We start from the raw sequence: 18,639 nt of genomic DNA on the forward strand, positions 1-18,639 counted from the left end.
GCCAAGGCAGGTGGCTTGGGATTGAGGGAGCCAGCGGGTTGTGGTCCTTCTGCAACCCCCATCCCCACCCACACGTGTGCTCTGTCCCATGTCTCCCCACAGGTATATCCGCACCATGTACCTGGGGATTCAGAGCCAGCGGCAGAAGGAACACCAGCGACGCTTCTACTGGGCTATGATGTATGAATATGCAGATGTCAACATGCTGCGCCTCCTGGAGACCTTTCTGGAGAGCGCCCCCCAACTGGTGCTACAGCTCTGCATAATGATCCAGAAGAACAGCGCAGAGACGCTGCCCTGTGAGTGCCTGCCGGCCACTCCCCCAGCATCACCACCATCACCCCCACCCCACCTCACCCCACCTCCACCCCCACTGCAACTGCCTCATTTGCCTACTTGGCCTAGGGGTCCTGACTCTGAGTTCAGAGGTCCAGTCCCACCCAGCCCACTTGGCAGATGATAGGGCACAAGTGTTTCCTCAGTGCCCCTGCTCCGGAGGTTCTCTGTTCATAAGAGCGCTTTCCACGTGCTTCTGGACAGCAGAGCCAGCCTGCCTGCCCCTGGTGATCTAATCAGGTGTGAGGCCCCCTTAGCTGTGCACTGCCCTGGACCCTGGTGTTTCCACATCTGCGGAATGGGGGTAATCAGGCCTAAAGACAGCATGTGCCCGTAACACTGAGTCATGGCAGGTCTTCTAGTTTTGGACAGTTTCAACTTCAGGCTCTCGCCTCCAATGCATGCAGATGCCTCAGCTCATCCGTAACAACAGGTTAAAGTGGTGGCTGCTCCAGTGAGCACACACAAAGGGACCCCGTGCTCCCCACTGTGGCCTCAGGTAGTCTCCATGGGGCCTCAGAGCATTGTCCAGACATGCAGGCTCTGTGGCAGGAAGGCTCTTGGCTGCCTTTTGGGATGCCCAGGTTAGACGGCACTGCTCTTACTTAGAGCTGATGGCTAACCTGGCCTACAGTGCTGCAGAGCACGTAGCAGGGAGTCAGGGATGCCCTAGAACAGGCCCTTGGTTGAGAAGTGACCTGAGGTGGCACACGGAGGGAGAAATGGGGTAGTTAGCATGGGGGCACTTGCGATATGTGAGTCGTAACATCTGAAGGGATGGGAAAGAAGAAACGGCAGAGACGCCAGTGTGTGCTCCCGGGGTGCCAGTGTGTGCTCCCAGGGAACTGTTACACCATCAATGGGCGAGAATTGAGAACCATTCCATCCAGTCACAGAAGGACTGTCTCTAGAGGCAGCGAGTGTCTCGTTGCTAGGTGTATTCAAGCAGAGACACTGCTGAAGGAACCAGACCCAGAGGTCCTAACTGCTGAGGCTTGCAGGAGTCCCCAATGGCCTGGGATGGCAGGGCAGCCGGGGGCAGGAGGGAGAGGGCCCCCCACTTGCCCTCGCTCTCTCCAGCCAGTGGTCTCTGGTCTCCTGGGCTGTCACGATACCTCCAGACTCCGCAGTCCATAAGCTGTGTCTTGTCTTTTGGTTGTTTTAACTGTAGATCCACTCGCTGACAATCTCAATGCTTTACACATGAGCTCCTTGGCCCACTGGCCCTGCCTCTGGTTATGTGGGATAGCTCCTCCCTTCTCTGTGCCATTAATGCTGGCAGTATTTAGAAGTACGCTAAGGCTGTTACCATCTCCTTGCTGGTTCAGGTTCCTGCCATCCTGGCAGGCATTCTGGGTTAGGGCGGGTTTGGAAAGCAGCCTGGGCTCCTGGGAAAGACAGAGAGCCACGTACAACCTGAGCTCAGCCATGTAGACTTAGGATGTGGGACGATTCATTTCCCAGCTGTGTTTCTTTGTCGGTAAGGTGGAAATAAGAATTGCTTTGGGGTGTTGTGAAAGCTTGTTGAGCTGTATACATACACCGCCACAGCACATAGCCGAACATCATAGACTGGCATGATTCTGGAAGAACTTCGTCACGTGCAAACACATCGCTGAGGCCTGAACTGACTATGGGGCTGGAGGGTGTCCCTTAGAGGCAGGGGTCAGAGAAAGCCTTCACTGAGGGCTCTCATGTAGGCTGGCTGTCAACAAGGAGAGAGACAAAGAAAATGGCCTTCTGTGCTTTGGGAATAGCATGTCCAAAGGCCCCGAGGTAGGAAAAAATTTCCTCTGTGGAAGACCAAAGTGGGGATGAACTGAAAGGGAAAACATTCAGCGTGGCTAGAACTTGGTGGTGGGGCAGGAGTGGTGTGGAAGGCAGGCTCCAGAGAAAGAGCCTAGTGGGCTCCACAGAAATCACAGACATTATGTGCCAGCGGCCATGATTTCAGCAGTTCTGTAGTTGAACATTTTCTTGTAGAGATGAAGAAGACAGAACCATCCTAAGAGTCCCACCTGTTAGTGAGAAGTCGGCTGTTGGACCTGTGCAGTGGGATGTAAACCCCTTGGGTCTGAGCTGGATGTGCCCTCCCAGTCTCTCAGCCAGCTAGTGGGCAAGTGTAGAAGTCCCCGGATGGGGTAGGAATCTGAAATGGGGCTGGAACCTGAGGTAGAATGACTATGAGACAGGACTAGATGGCATGGCACAGACCAGTTGTGCCCAGGGAGCACCTCAGAGGCATGATTCTTCCCAGGAAAAGTCTCTCTCAACGCAACCCAGGGATAGAGCTTTCGTTTAGTTTGTGTTCTGTTGAGACAGTGTCTCTCTGTGTGGCACTGGCTGACCTGAAACTCACTAGGTACATCCGCCTGCCCTTGGAACTTGCTGTCATCCTCCTGTTTCCACTCACTCTGCCTCAGTTCTGGGATAACAGGCATGTGACAGCATGCCCAGTAGACTTTGCTGTCTTAAGTGACATGCTATAACACTTGCCAGGAGCAGTGGGACTCTGTGTAGAGGTGGGAAATGCCAGTCATAGAAGCCATTGGGTCCAGTCCCTTGTTTCATACACAGGAAGATGAAGGACAGGAAAAGATGATGCCCAAGGCCACACAATGATGAGCATGCACACAAAGGACTTGTATGTTTCTTGCTGCCCTGAGACAACTTTCAAGGTATGTAGGGTACCTCCAAACACCATGCCCAAGGAGTTACTACCTTCACCCCCCACATTCCACAGATTGTGCCAGGGAAGATGGTTCAGCAGGTAAAGGTGCTTGATGGGCAAGCCTGGTGACCTGAGTTCAATCCTCCAGACCCACCTAAAGGGACTCCACACATTGTCCTTGGGTCCACATAAGTGTGATATGGCAAGCATGAACCCCCCCACACATACACACATACAAATAAATAAACAGAGGTAACTCCAGACAATGTATAACAGAATGAGTCAAGAAAGAGTCGAGTCTAAGAAATATGAAACACACTGAAGCATTGATTTTCCTTTAAGCAAACATTTCATCTCAGATACAGTTCAATGTCTTTCTCTCTCAACTGTCAAAGCTCCCTGCTACTTTCTTCTCCCGGTCTTCTTCAGTTGTGGGCTCTGCTCACATCAAACCCTGGGGAGATGGCTCAGTGGGTGAGGGGGCTTGCTGTGCAGGCACAAGGACCTGAACTCCATCTCTAGTACTCATGTAAAAAGCTGGGCACAGCCATATACTTGTGCCTATAACATCAGTGCCATGGGGGGTGACAGACAAGAGGATCACTGGACATACTGGCCTCCACCCTAGCTCCAGGTTCACTGAGAGACCCTGTCTCAAGTAAATGTAAGGGACAGTGATGGAGAGGGACATCCAGTGTTCTCCTGGGGTCTCTGTGTGCACACATCACACATGTATGTACACTGCCGAAACTTGAACCTAGGCTTAACATATAGCAAGATCTCTGCTAGCATCTGAAGCACCCAGAAAGGCAAGTGCCCATTCCCTTTCCGATGTTCTGCTAAGCTGAAATGCCCAGCCTTTCTTTCCAACTGTCAGCCCAATGAGTGATCTTTTCTTCCTCTGGTGGGGACAAAGAGTGTCACACAAGACAACTCAGTTTCCCCTTCTCTGTCTACCCGGCCAAACTTCTCCTCAGTGGAGGGTGAAGCTCCCTCGTGCTGGTGTACAGGTAGAGAAAGGCTAGGGGCCTGGCTCTTGGCTGCTGCATCCATGGAACTGCATTTCTTTCCTCCTGGAGTTCTTTCCTCCTATGTAAGAAATGCTTTCCAGTCACTTCCGGTCTGGTTCATACAGGCACTGGCTCAAATCTTTAATAGAGATTTATTTCTGGAAGCTTGGTGTCCAGAACATGGTGCTAAGACATGGTAGAGGTCTTCTTATGACATCCTATTGCAACAAATCCACTCATAGTATCATGGGGGCTCCAGCTTCATGATCTCATCCAACCCCAATGATCCCCTCCTAAATTCACAATGCTATGAATATATACATTTGAAGATTAAGTTTCCAGTATGAGTTTTCCAAAGACATATTCAAACCATTCATTCATCCCCTTGGTTAACATAGATTGACACTGGAAAGTGGCTGTGACTTGGCCATGGGAGCTGAAGGGCACAGGTCTATGCTATAGACCAGATCTATGAACTTCCTGCTTTGGCTCCTTGGAAACAGTAAGTAAGAATTGTTCCCGGAAACATTCATCTCGTTGCATCCAACAACTGAACCATCACTCGCCATGCTGAGTCATGGTTGTCTGGGCCAGTGCTGCCTATAGACCCCCAGTGGAGTGAAACCCTCTTCTCTGACTCATTAGCCCTGGTCTGCCATTCCCAGGAAAACAGTGGGATCACAGACGAGCGGCACATAGGTCTTCCTTGGAGAACCTTAACTCCCTGAGTGCCCATTGCATCCTGTCTTTGTCTCTACTGAAGAAAGAGATGTAATGTTCTGTTGGCCCCTCTGGACACCTCTTTATGCATCACTGGAATGGAGGGGCACAGCCAAGGGATTTGTGTCCCCAGGCTGGCCTCTCTCCAACTACTCTCCTGTTCTCTTGCTGAGGTCATGTCATGATGAGTCTGCTTGGTGTCTACACACAGGATCCGCTGGCCCTGAAACTCCAGCTCTCCACCCTTCTAACTCCAAATACCTCACTGTCTAAAGCCACAGGGAAGTAAGTCTCTGTGCTGGTAAACAGAACATGTAGCAATTTGACAGAGCTCTCCTGTGTCCCCTGCCTCAGGGTAGCCCTTTCAGCTCTGGTTACTCTTGACAACTGAGAAGAGGAGAGAGACTTAGAGAAAAATCCAAGAAAAGCAAGCTAAATTTATCTTGCTGATCAATGCAGATAAAATGGTCTCTGGCCATTTTGATGTGTTTTTGTGTCAGACACTGAGATGGAGTCCCACTGGCCTAGGCTTCCCGATCCAGCTCAGGAGTCAAGGAGGAGGATACTGGGAGAAGGTGCAGAGGGCAGCAAGTTCAGAAACCTGAGTATCAACTGCAACTGGACCTTCATTCCTTCCTTAGGCGGGGGAGGTAGTTATTAATCACATACTCTATGCCTGGCATGGTGTGAGAGCTAGGGACAGATACATCAGTAATCAGAACAGACTCACGTTGCATTCCTTCATAAAGCCGGAGGGTCATGTAAATGAACGATGAAGCAAACATTTAATTTTCTCTGTTAGGGAGTGATAGGAGCCTGAAAGAGAGCAATGAAGCCAGAAAGAAAGATGGATGGATAAGGCAGCAGAACTTCCCATAGCTTTTAGTGGGGTGGCGAGGGAAGCTCATGAGGTCACCAGATCACCTTGGCAACAAGAAGCGCAAGAGAGAGAACCTCAGTAAACCTGGGAAAATGTGTTGCAGAACTTAGGAGGACCCAGGGCTGAGGCCCAAGGGCAAGGGGGCTTCTAGTATCTGAAATGCAATAGGGTCACCTCAGTCTATGTCCCTAGCACCACAGGGTCCTCATGGGGCAGGTGGGAAGCTGTGCTTGCACAGCTCAGCTTGTAGTAGAAGCCCACAGAGAGAAGACTAGGAGTAGAGCTACTGAGGTCCATTGGACTGGCTCCTGGAAGGGGTGCCAGGCAGACTCTCAGCTCTCCTTTGGGCATCAGCCATGGGAGTGAGGGCAGCAGGGATTCCCCAAGTATCTCTGCACTCTGGCCTTCTCTGATGCTAAGGAGGAGGAAATGAGAAAAGTCTTCAAGATGGGGGCCATCATCCTACTCAACTGTGAGGCCAGATGCACACATTAGAAGCAGGACTTCCGAGTCTTGTGCACAGTCCAGGAGAGCTGCGGCAGAGTGAGCGTCTGTGGAGTCACTCCATCCTGAAGATTCCGAGGAAGGATTGCAGTGCCCTGGGGCAAGGACTTCGGGCTGCCAGGCACTCTGAGCTGGCCCCTACTTGTCCCCTGAGTGGTCTGGAGACTGTCACCTAGAAGAAAGGAGCTGTCCCCTGTGAGCACCGAGTGCTGACTTTGCTTAGCACCCATCCTCAGGGAGCTGCGTCCCTCAGTGGGTTCTTCCATCACTCTCTCTCTCTCAGTGGTCCTTTGCAGACTGCAACCAACCTCTCCTACCCCCCTTATACTCTTGATTCCAAAGAAGCACCCAGTGCAATAGCTGATACTGATCCTGTGCCATCAAAGGCATACCTAGTTTTTCCAGGGCCCCTGGTGTCAAGGACTTAGGTTCCGGGGTGGAGCGGGGGAAGGTTCCCAATACTCAGCCTCTCTCTAAGCTGTGTTCCGGCCTTTCTGTATCAGGAATAATGTTCTCTGCAGTCACTCACAGAGGATGCCAAGGGGATAAAGACCTCCCAGTACCGGGCTCAGGGTACTGTGGTGGGCAAAGCAGAGAGGTCTCTGTTCTCTGAGGGCTCATATTCTAGTGGATACAGACAAAAATAAATAGGTACATGAATATAACTTTGAGAACATATGGAAGATATATATATATATATGAAGACAACATATGCTTATACTCTTTATAAGCATTCTATATATATTTATGCATGCTATATATATATATATATATATATATATATATATGTGTGTGTGTGTATGTAGAACTAGTATATCTATGTACGCACAGTTATATAAAAGGAAATATTCATCATTCGTTGTATATTCAAGGTCTGTATTTTTACCCTTGGCTTACAGAAGATAAATTAAGTCTTAGTAGCTTCATTGCCCGAGGCTATAGGCTTTACCCAAGCTAGATGTCTGTGGCAGAGCCCATGTTCCTTCCAGGACATCTCTCAGATTCCATTCAAATGCCATCTTGTTTGGGAGGGACGGGGTAGGGGTGGGGCCCGCGTTGGGGGTTGGGTGTGGTCTAGTTCTTTGCTCAGTGAGAAGGGGGTTGCTACCCTCGTCAGGGAGGGCAGATGAAGAGGGTCTTCTTCATGTGTTCCAGCCAAGAAGATCCATGCTCCCACAAGCCCTGACCATGCAGCTGAGTAGCTGACATTTGTTTTAGAGTCTTGGGGGCTTGCCTTTGTCGGGCTGGCTGTGGAGATGATATTCTGATATTTCTGACAATGTCGTAGGAGGGAGTGTCCAGGGAAACAGAAAGTGCATCTAGCTCTTGTGCTGAGTGTTTTAAATGCTGTTAATCGACTTTCAAACTCTTCGAGGGGAGAGCTGCTCCCTCCCTGGGGTGCATCATGTTCCTCTGGGCAACTTGATGAGCCCCAATGCCCAGAAGAGCTCCATGTTTGTTTCCCACCTCCTCTGGCTTTGTTGGCCATAGGAGAAACACAATGGAGGGTCGGTGGCTCCTCCCTAGGAACTTCATTAGCTGTTTGCCTGTTTGCTGTGACCAAATGCCCGACGAAGGCAGCTTGAGGAAGGAAAGCTTGCCTCTGGCTCACAGTCTGAGGGTCGAGTCCATCATGGTGGGGTGGCATGGTGGAGGGGGTGTCAATCACTGCATCTGCTCTCAGGAGATAGGGAGACATGAATACTGACAATCAACCCATTTTCTCCTTTTTTCTTCCGTCTGGGACCTCAGCCTGTAACACGGTGCTGCTCACTGAGAATGGGCCTTCCCACTTCAATTAACCCCATCTAGAAATTCTCTCACAGACATGCACAGTGACCTGCTTCCACGGTGATTTTTAACTCTCCTCAAATAGTGATAATCAGTATTACGATCCGAGAAAAAAGAAGGAGAGAAAGAAAAATCACTGGGCATGGTGGCACACGCCTTTAGCACTTGGGAGGCAGCCTGGTCTACATAATGGGTTCCAGGACAGCCAGGACTATGTAGAGAGACCCTGTCTCAAAAACCAAAACCACAACAAATTACTATCAGAAGAGTATGCACTATTTATCAGAGCCAAGAGACAATTCGTAGTGCCCTGGCCTGTGTCCACACTCATGGACCTCCCTCTCTCAGAGTGACCACCCATCTCTGGTGCCAGGTGCTATTTGTTTGACTTTTGTAGAACACGGAGGGATGTGGGAAAGTCCTATATTAGATCTCAACCACAGTGTGATTAGATCTAGGGGCAGATGATTCTTTGTCAGGGGCTGCCTTGTTCACTGCGGGTTATTTGGAAGCCTCTCTAATCTCCACCTACCAGGTGGCAGCAATACCTGTCTCCTGAGTTATAAGAACCAAAAATATCCCCCAGACACTACCTGACACCCAGTATGGGACAAAATCACCCCACTGGGGATAACTGTCTGGCTGTTAGAGGGTGATGATAAACATTGGCTGAGTATGGTTTGCCACCGCGGTCTGCCTCCTAAGGTTGAACCTAAAGCTGTCACATTTCTTGCCAAATGGGCTTTGGTGATTCCATGAAGAGCCCTGCACTAAGAAGATGAATCTGATCACCTGGGTGACAGGAGGGAGGCAGGCCAGCAGGACAGGGGGGAATGCGTCAGGGAAAGCTGAAAGTCATGAAGACGCCACAAAGCTGAATTTGAAGACAGAAAGGGGCCACCAGCCAAGGGATGTGGGCAGCTCCAGAAGTTGAGAGGCAAGGAAGCAGTTTCTCCCTGGAGCCTCCAGCTGGCACTCAGTCCTGCCAACGCTTCAGAAATCAGACCCTGACCTCCAGCACTGTGCAGAGATAAATGTGCTTGTTTTCTGCCAGGACACATGTGGTCCTTTGCTCCATCAGTCACAGGAAACTGAAATAAACTGAAATTGTGGGGAAGGTAGATTTCAATGAGCAATGAAGACAACGGTGCCCACTGGTCTCCAAGAATTACAGGTGTCCATTCACCTTGGCCAGGCAATCGATGCCTTTGTTATCAGAACTTGCATTTTTTGGCTTAGCTTATGAAACAGCGTGTGTAAGGCGTTTGCTCAAGAATCGTGTTGGGCACTATGCTGGCAGGAGTAGGTAAGACAGCTTTTCTCCACTCAAAAGTAAAAGTCGAGGTTGTTGGGGTGGCCCAGCAAGTCATGTTTGAGCTCCAGCACCTATATTCAAAACAAAACAAAACAGAAGCCAGGCACAACAGTCCATGTCTGAAATCGCAGCACCGAAGAGGCAGAAATGGGAAGATCCCTGGAGCTCACTGGCCAGCCAGTCTGGCTGAATAAGGAGCTCCAGGTTCAGTGAGAGATCCTGTGTTAAAACTAAGGTGGAGAGTGATTGAAAAAGATGCCTAGTGTTAACTCCGAACCTCCTCATGCATATATACACATGCATGTGAATCCATATATGTGTACATGCACACATGACCATGTACACACACACACACACACACACACACACACACACACACACACACAGGGAAATCAAAAATCAGTTCTGTCCGAAGGAAAGTCATAGTTCAGGCATGGAGTGGACCGCGGACAGTCTGCAGAAAGTGGTTTTGAAGTAGAAGCAGTGGAGGAGCAATGTTTGGGGTGCTGTGGCAGGGCCAGAAGTGATTTTCCACTGTGCATCCCAGCGAGTGTTCAAGGAGGAGGCAATGCCCATGATGAGCTCTTAGAATGAATAGGAGGTGGGCAAGCAAAGAAAGCAGGAAAAATCTATCTAGGCTGAGGCAGCAGCAAGACATCAAGACAGAATGGCACATACATGCAGCTTATGTGTCTGTTTGCATGCAGTCATGTGCATCCAGCTTTTCTCTGTGCTGGGTGTGTTAGCCAAACCCTGTTACAGCCATTTTCCTTCTACGCTCAATCACCATGGACTTCTCACAGTTGAGGGGGTGGACATGAGCCCAGCAACTCTTTTGAGGGAAGGGGCAGCTCTCGGCTGGCTCTGGGTCTCATGTCAAAAGCATGCTGCCTTCCTGCCTCAGAGAGCAGCTTGGCTCACCAAGTCCTGAGCCTGGCCCTATGGGGAAGAAAACTACTGAATGTTCTTTGGATTGCAGCCCAAGGCAATTGGGACTTAGGAGTTAGGTGTCTCACGCTTGTACCTTCCTAACCAATAGCTTACTAGTTTGTTTAGTTGTCTGACCGATTGATAGTTTATCTTAAGGAATATAATTCATGATGATCCAAGCATGGCGAGGCAGCACATCGGGAGACCACTGCAACTGAAGGCAGTTAGTGGGGCTGGGGAGATGGCTCAGTTGGTAACATGCTTCTTCTGCAAGCTTGAGGACTTGAGTTTACCTGGCACTCACGTAAAAAGTCACGCATGGTGGCTCATTCCCAGCAATGGGGAAACAGATGGGAGGACCCCCAGGGTTTGCCCGTCCGCCAGCCTCACCAATTGGTAGCTCTAGGTTGAGTGAGAGACTCCACAACAACAACAATAATAATAAGTGATTGAGGAAGACACCCGCAAGCAACCTCTGGTGTCCACACACACACATATGGATCCACACACATGTACATTCGTGAACACACATACACACACACACAAAGAAAGAGCTTGTAATTCCCAGATCCAGAAAGAGAAGCTCATGGTACAGGGAGTTTTGTGGCAAACAGGAGGCAGAGACTGAGGTAGGCGGGAAGGGAGGAGGTTGTCAAGGGCTCTTATTGTGGCTTCCACAGCAACAGCAGGCAGGTAAGTAGGCAGAGCAGTTCAGAGATGGCTGGTGTGAATCATGTGCACTCCCCTAGTCAGAGGGCGATGTTCTGTTTGTCCCTGGCCTGGGGTGATAAGGGCAGGTGGCAGGTGGACCAGAGGGTGACAGTTCCTAGAAGAGGCGGGCTTTTCTGCTGAGATTGGAAAGCACTGATCTCAGGCAAAGCCTGCTATCCCTAGGAATTACCTGACTTCTCCAGGGGCAGTAAGACCACCAGTCTCAAGGCATCAGAACAAAGGCCTGCTGAGCCCAGAAACCATGAGCAAACTATACCTCTCTGAGCATGAGATCTGTGAAATGGAGGCACCAATAGGCAGTTAGAGATTATTATTCCGAATAACTGAAATAACCCAGGGTTTGGCATGGCACCCGATGCTTTGGAAGCCTTCAGTATAGGTGGTACCCTTTCTCTTTCTTCTGTTTTCAAGCAATTCTTCCTGAAATACAGAGACACAGGTTGGGGCTTCCCAGGGAGCACCCCTTCCCATAGTTAACAACAAGTAGGAGATTGTGAAGGCTGAGTGAATCAAGCTCCTTCCCTAGGGGTACATGTAGAATCTGAAGCTAGCTGGGGACCCTTGCATGTAAAAAAAAAAAAAAAAAATACCCAGGCATATTTTGTGCATAATTCTCGAGAAATTCCTCAAAGTTGGCCCTGCTCTTGGGAGCTAACTTTTACTCACAAGCAAAGCAGCAAAGGAGATTCAGCATTTGTGTATGACAGGGCAGAGAATAAATGGGGGAGGGGGGGGAGAGGAGGAAGACATGGGAGGTGAAGGTTGTTTTCAATGTGGTGTTTGGGGGCGGCTAAGAAGCTGATCTCTGAGTAAAGGCCTCAGTGAGGTGACATTTGCCCACAAAGTGTGAAGACCTCAATCAGAAGTATTGGCCCTGGGGTGCAGCAATCCTGGAGAGGTGGCATGCGTAGACTCAAGAGAGGACAAAGGGGCTTATGGAGGCCTCCATACCACCAGAACCTATATCTGAGCCTTCTGGAGATGGACTCCTGAGAGGTGCAGGCAGGGATCTGGCAGGTATATGTGTAATTCTGAGGCAGTCTAGATTGAGTAGAGCCTTGAAGGCCATCTAAGAACCACAGCTGGATTGGAGGGCCGTGGCCCGTCAGTCATATCAGGTCTAGCCATGCAGTGGTTTGGAAGCCTGGGCAATTCTAGAGCTTCAAGGGCCTATGATTCATTTCTCCTTGCTTCCTGTGGGCTGTGGATGTCCAGGGAGCAGCTACTGGCTATTCTGGAGTGTTTGTGGGGACAAGTGCCATGTGGGCCACAAGCTTACTTCCTGCTCCACACCAGGGCAGTGAGTGAGCCATGAAACTCACTGCTGGGAACTTGTCCTAGCTAAACACAAAGCATTTAACAGTCTCTGGCCTGACCTCTGCCATGCACCAAGTGGCCAAGCTCTGAGTGAGAAGAGACCTTGGATATTCCTAGGTCTGGCTAGGCGGTTTCCTGGGGTCTGGAGACTCTCCTGTGAGCTTGTACTGCCCAGGGAAACACTGATGTTTGGGTTGACCTCAGGAATGGAAATTTTCCCAGGGAGGATGAGCCTGCTCTTCCTGCAGGTAAGAGAGCACACTGTCGCCTCAGATTAATCACCTGATAGGACAGTGGCCACAAAGAATTTTGCGAGCATCACTATTTTCTTTGTGATCTGGGTATTAGTCCCCTGAGGGAGGTTGAAGGGGCTGTAAGAGCCTCCCATTGGTTCCCGCAGAGCCTACATTACATTCTCTTCTACTCCAGCAAGATTCAAATCTCCGTGCCTACTTTTCCACCATTCACCCATTCACCCAGTCCCTCACAAAGACCAGCAGTGTCTAAGAACTTTATAGCTTGGGTCACTTTCAAGCTCCAATCTTGTGTCTACTTTCCTGCTAGGTGCATGATTTCGAACATTTTCTTAAATGTCCTTATTTAAAAAAAAAAAAAAATGAAGCTGGGTGGTTGGCAGAAGCGGAGGCAGGCAGATCTCGGTGAGTTCGAGGCCAGCCTGGTTTACAGAGTGAGTTCCAGGACAGCCAGAGCTACACAGAGAAACCCTGTCTCAAAAAAAGACAAACCCACCAAAAAAAAATTAATTAAGGGGCTGGAGGGATTTCTCAGTGGTTAAAGTACTTGCTACTCTTGGAGAGAACCTGGGTTGGGTTCCCAGCACCCATACTACCTGTAGTTGTATTACAGAGGTCCTGGTGCCCTCTTCTGGCCTTCCTAGGTGTCTGTACACACATGGTACACATACATACAGATAAGCAGGCACACACACACACACACACACACACAAATAAATTAAAATAAATTTTTAAAAATTAAATAGAAAACTACACTAGTTTAGCAGGGCCACCGTCACAGAGTGCCACAGGCTGAACAGCATAGCAAAAATGACCTCCTCACGGTTCAAGAGACTGAAATTCTGGATCAAGATGTCAATGGGCGGCTTCTCTCCTTAGATTCCAGGCAGTACCTTTGCCAGGTCCTCATGTGGTCCTTCTCTGTGTTTTTGTGCCCCCAGGGTCTCTTTGTGGCCTCCTCTTCTTATGAGGATGCTAGTCATGCTGAATTAGGGACACCCATATCATCTTGCTTTGCTTTAACCTGCTCTGTAATGACCCATCTCAGGTGAGCTGGATGGGGTGGCAAATGTCTGGAATCCCAGCACTCAAGAGGCTGAAATAGGAGGATTGTGAGTTTGAGGCCAACCTGGGTGACAAGATGAGGCACTGTGTGAGAAACAACAAAAACCCATCTCCTCTTTTCTAGTTACTAGGGGTGAAGACTTCAACACAGAGATCTAGGGAGGACCCAGTTCAGCCCATTACCAGGACAGCCTCCACATGGTCCTCCTAAAAAGGTTAGGAATTAAATGTTGGTGTTCAGAGGGTCATGCCCATGTTCTCCTGGACAGTTGGGCATTGACTATGAGTGTTATAACACAGGGGAAGCCCATCTTCTGTCCTGGTTTTTCATCCCTATCTGTATCCCCCACATCATCTGGCTGCCTTCAGCTAATGGCTTGCCATCAGTTGAACTAATGGTTCCATGGATTTGAGAGGCCACAAGCTTTATCCAAAGAAAAGACACAGGTGTGGTCTGGCCAAGCCATGAACATTTACTCCATCAATTGACAGTGATATGTCCAGTGTTGCAGCTGAGTTTGGATGAGTTCCTTTGGGGATGGGTTGAAAATAAGTCGATCTGATACTTGTACCATTGGCTCCTAAGCCCATGGGGGATAAAGGTCACTGTCTGGTGAACATCCAGGGAGAAACCTATTTCCTGCATGGAGTCTTATGAGCCTGGATTTTCTGAGCTCTTCAGTGAGATGGACTAAGGCCATCACCAACTTTGGATGAAAGAGATGTGCTGGAGCCTTGAGTATAGTTGGGGCCTTATGGTGATGTGGGGAACAAAAGTGGTGGGAGGGAGATTTTGGACATCTCCAGGCCACCCTCCTCCTTCTACAACCCCTTCTCTGTGTGGATTTGAGGCCATCTTCACACTCCATACCGGCCTGTCCCACCCACTCCCAGGCTCTAGCATGCCTTTTGATTTTGGGGCCTCTTTGTATTCTCAAAGACAAAGCCTGTCATTCCAGGCACCAAGGAGGCCATGGCTAGGAAGCAGAACATCCACACCATGCTCTGTGGGAAAACCCAGAAGCCCCATCACAGAATCAGCAACTTTAGTGCCACAAAGTGTAGGTGGAAGTTTTCCTGTGTCCCACCTGGTCCTGTGGCTGCTTGGTCCCAAGTAACACACAGGGGCTTATATTAATTACAAATTACATACATGGCCTATGGCTCAGGCTTCTTGCCAGCTAGCCATTACAACTTAACTCAGCCTATTTCTATTAAACTATGCATTGTCATGTGGCTTCGTGGTGTTACCTCTTCTCTCACATCTTGCTTCTCCTGGCGGTGGCTTGTAGCTTCTGCCCCACTCCACCCTTCTTCATCTCCACCCTCAGTTTGAATGTTCCACCTAATCTTATTCTGCCTCGCCATTGGCCAAACAGCTTCATTTGTTAACCAATGAGAGCAACATATATTCACAGCATACAGAAAGACATCCCACGGCAGCAAAGGGTAAGACAAGAACAAAGCCTCAGGGCTAGGTAGGTAGGGCACACCTTTGATCTCAGCACTTGGGTGGCGGAGACAGAGGCAAGTGGATCTCTGAGTCCTAATCTACAGAATGAGTTCCAGGACAGCCAATGCTAAACAGAGGAAAATCTGTCTTGAAAAAAAACAAAGCATCTTGGGAGGGGGGGGCTGGAGAGATGGCTCAGAGGTTAAGAGCAATGACTGCTCTTCCAGAGGTCCTGAGTTCAATTCCCAGCAACCACATGGTGGCTCACACCCATCTGTAATGAGATCTGGTGCCCTCTTCTGGCCTGCAGTCATACATGCTGTATACATAATAAATAAATAAATCTTTAAAAAAAAAAAAAAAAACCAAAGCAAACGAACAGAGCCTGGGAACCATAGCAGTGGATCAGGAGGAGGCACAGACAACCAGGAGACAGGGAGGCAGAGCACTCTGAAAGCCCTGTCCTCAGAATGGGGATAATGTCATCACACACAGAATGGTAAAACTAGAACTGTGAAGGCTAAAGACTGGCCTGCTCTGGCACCCCAACTCAATTCAAAGTCTTGCTTAGAATTAAACACATTGAGGCCATGTTCTGGCAAAAGCTGAGATCTATGAGCTCAGCACTCATACTTTCCTGAGTGGAAAATAATAGGGGCAGTAGTAGTTTTCATTGTGTTAGAAGGAACCCCAAAGTCAAGCCTTCCTCCTACGTAACTTTCATAACACTCCTTTGTGACAGTCAAGTTGTGGTGATATTGTGTTCCCCAAAATATTGTGCACCCTAATAAACTTATCTGGGGTCAGAGAACAGAACAGCCACTAGATACAGAGGCTAGAAAATGGTGGCACTCACACCTTTAATACTAGCCTTCTGGAGGCATGGATCTCTGTGAGTTCAAGGCCACATTGGAAACAGCTAAGTATGGTGACTCACGCCTTTAATCCCAGGAAGTGATAGCAGAAAGCAGAAAGGTATTTAAAGCATGAGGACCAGGAACTAGAGGTGGTTAAGCTTTTAGCCGGGTTAAGCTTTTAGGCTTTGAGCAGCACAGTTCAGCTGAGACCCATTCAGATGAGGACACAGAGGCTTCCAGTCTGAGGAAACAGGATCAGCTGAGGAACTGTCAAGGTGAGGAAGCTGTGGCTTGTTCTGTTTCTCTGATCTTCCAGCATTCACCCCAATACCTGGCTCAGGTTTGATTTTATTAATAAGACTTTTTAAGATTCCTGCTACACCAAGTCATGACAATTTCTAGTCAGTGCTTAACTATTAGCACCAAGAAATGAATTCAAGCTTGGCGGTAATGGTGCATGCCTTTAATCCTGGTGCAAGCACTCAGGAGGCAGAGGCAGGTGGATCTCTGTGAGTTTGAAGCCAGCCTGGTCTACAGAGTGCATTCCAGGACACCTAGGACTACCTAGAGAACTCCTGTCTTGAAAAACCAAAAAAGAGAGAGAGAGAAATGAGTTAAAAGCTGGGCATTGTGACACACTCCTTTAACCTCAGCATTTGGGAGGCAGAGGTAGGTGGATCTCTGTGAGTTTGAGGTTAGCCTGGTCTACAAAACAAGAACAAGTTCATTTGTAGCCAAGGCTATTACACAGAAAAATCATGTCTTGAAAAACCAAAAGAAAGGAAGAGAGAGAGAGAGAGAGAGAGAGAGAGAGAGAGAGAGAGAGAGAGAGAGAGAGAAATGAGTTTGGGGCTGGAAAGATGGTTCAGTCAATCAAGTGTTTACCATGCAAACATGAGGACATCAATTTGATTCTCAGCATCACATAAAAAGCCTTGTAACCCAGTGTTGGGAGTGTAGAGACAAGTGCATCCCTGGACATCACTTGCCAACCAGCCTAGCCTTCTTAGTAACCCCAGGTCCCAATGATAGATCTCAAAACATATAGTGTACAGCTCCTAAGAAATGTCACCCAACGTTGATCTCTGCTCTCTACATGCTTGTCCACATATCTGTACATACCCATACACACAGAGAGACATGAATATATGCACACACACCCCACACACACACCCCTACCACCCCTGTGCATTCACACAAACAAAAATAAATGAGTTCAGTTTTTTAAACTCTGGAGATTGAGGCAGGATGATTCAGATTTTCAGGCTAACCTGAGCTACAGTAGTGAGCTTGAGACCAACCTAGGTGACTTAGAAACACCACAATTCAAGGAAGAAAGGAGGGGGGAGAGGGAGGGAGGAAGCTGGCTAGTCAGGTGGCAGTGGAGCCACAAGGATGTTTGAAAGGAACTTCCTGAGAGTGCCCCAGGAATTAAGTCTGACACAAGCTACCATATGACTTCTTGTTCCCTGCCCTCTGGAAACCTGTACCGAGTTAAGTGAATCCTATGAGGACCTGCTCTTCCTACTTCAACCCAGCAGCCAGGATACAACCCGTCTCCAAACGTTCAGATCACAAACCATGTGTTTTCTCTGGGATGCATGTGTCTGGATATGTGTAGGACAAGTAGGCAAGACATTCAAGTATCTGTTATAGAACTTTCCAGAGAAGTTGGATGAACATGCACCATCACTGCTCTCAAGATATTTTTTTGATTGGTTTCCATGGAGAAGTGGGTTCATGCCTCATCCCTCCTGTTTGTTTTGTATCGTCATTGGCATGAGCAGCGGCATATGCTCCTGGTGGCAGTCAAACATCCAGATGTTCAATGTTCTTTGTGTGCTGCCCACATGCTGGGTTTGCTATGGCTCCTGACATACTATTTTACTGTCTGAGACCCAGAGAGGAGGCAAGGAGGGAGATTGGTGAGGTGGACAGGATCATAATTCTGGACCCAGCAAGCAGAAGGACTTTGGTTCCTCCTTGAAATTTGGATCGGTGGGAGGTAGTGTGCAGGGACCCAAGTGAAGGAGTTGAGGCATCTTTCTTGGTCCCTTGAGTTCCTGGATCTGATATTAACACTAATGGGTAGTGCGGCACTGATTTCTGCTTGGAAGACAGTTATAGGAGAGTCATGCTTGTGAGATTAGACAGTTTGTTAAGGAGACCCTCAGTGAGATGACAGCCGGGCCTCGAGTTGCATTTAGTTCTGAATTTTAGGAAGGACTGTACAAGGAGGTGCTAGATGCTCACTTGGGCTATGCATGAGGAATTTGGGGATGATGGAGGAATCCTGTGTGAGGGGATTATGCAACCATGCTTGGTGGATGACTACTTGTTCACGGGTGGACTGGATCATAACCAGTGGCTACCATTGCCATTTCATTTGATTTGTTCACAAACATCAATTCAGCAATGTTAGAAAATTGCTGAGAAATTTGAGTGCTTCCAGGGGTCAGAGACATCCAAGCTCCTGGAGTATTTGAGGTTAGAGGATTTTCTGGGGGTTGAACCACAGAGGCCCCAGAAAACATCACCAAACCCATGGAAGGAGTACTCCCAAAGCAGGAGGTCGCTTCTAACCTGGGAGGCCAGAGGAGGAAGGACCACAGGGCAAGGGAAAACCCCCAGAGGACCTGGGCAAGGGCAGCTGAGAAAGCAAGAAAGCTGTGAACAGAGGCCAATTGAGTGACCCAGGTGGCCAGCTGAGGGGCGAGGACATCCCACGATGGATTTAGATGGCTGATTAAGGAGAAGGCCAAGTGGAAGGAGGCCCAGAAAAGGGCATTGGGGACCTTGAGCAA

General features: G+C 49.0%; 1 protein-coding gene across 1 annotated transcript in view; it reads left to right on the forward strand.

Moving 5' to 3' along the window:
• Xkr6 (XK related 6) overlaps nucleotides 1–18,639 on the forward strand; it is a 214,557-nt gene that overhangs the window by 193,901 nt on the left and 2,017 nt on the right. The window contains exon 2 of the mRNA XM_036199371.1: nucleotides 103–299. Coding sequence (XP_036055264.1) covers nucleotides 103–299 — 197 coding nt within the window. The remainder of the gene's footprint in view (nucleotides 1–102; nucleotides 300–18,639) is intronic.

Source organism: Onychomys torridus, chromosome 9 (genome assembly GCF_903995425.1).
Source record: "Onychomys torridus chromosome 9, mOncTor1.1, whole genome shotgun sequence".
Classification (NCBI taxonomy): domain Eukaryota; kingdom Metazoa; phylum Chordata; class Mammalia; order Rodentia; family Cricetidae; genus Onychomys; species Onychomys torridus.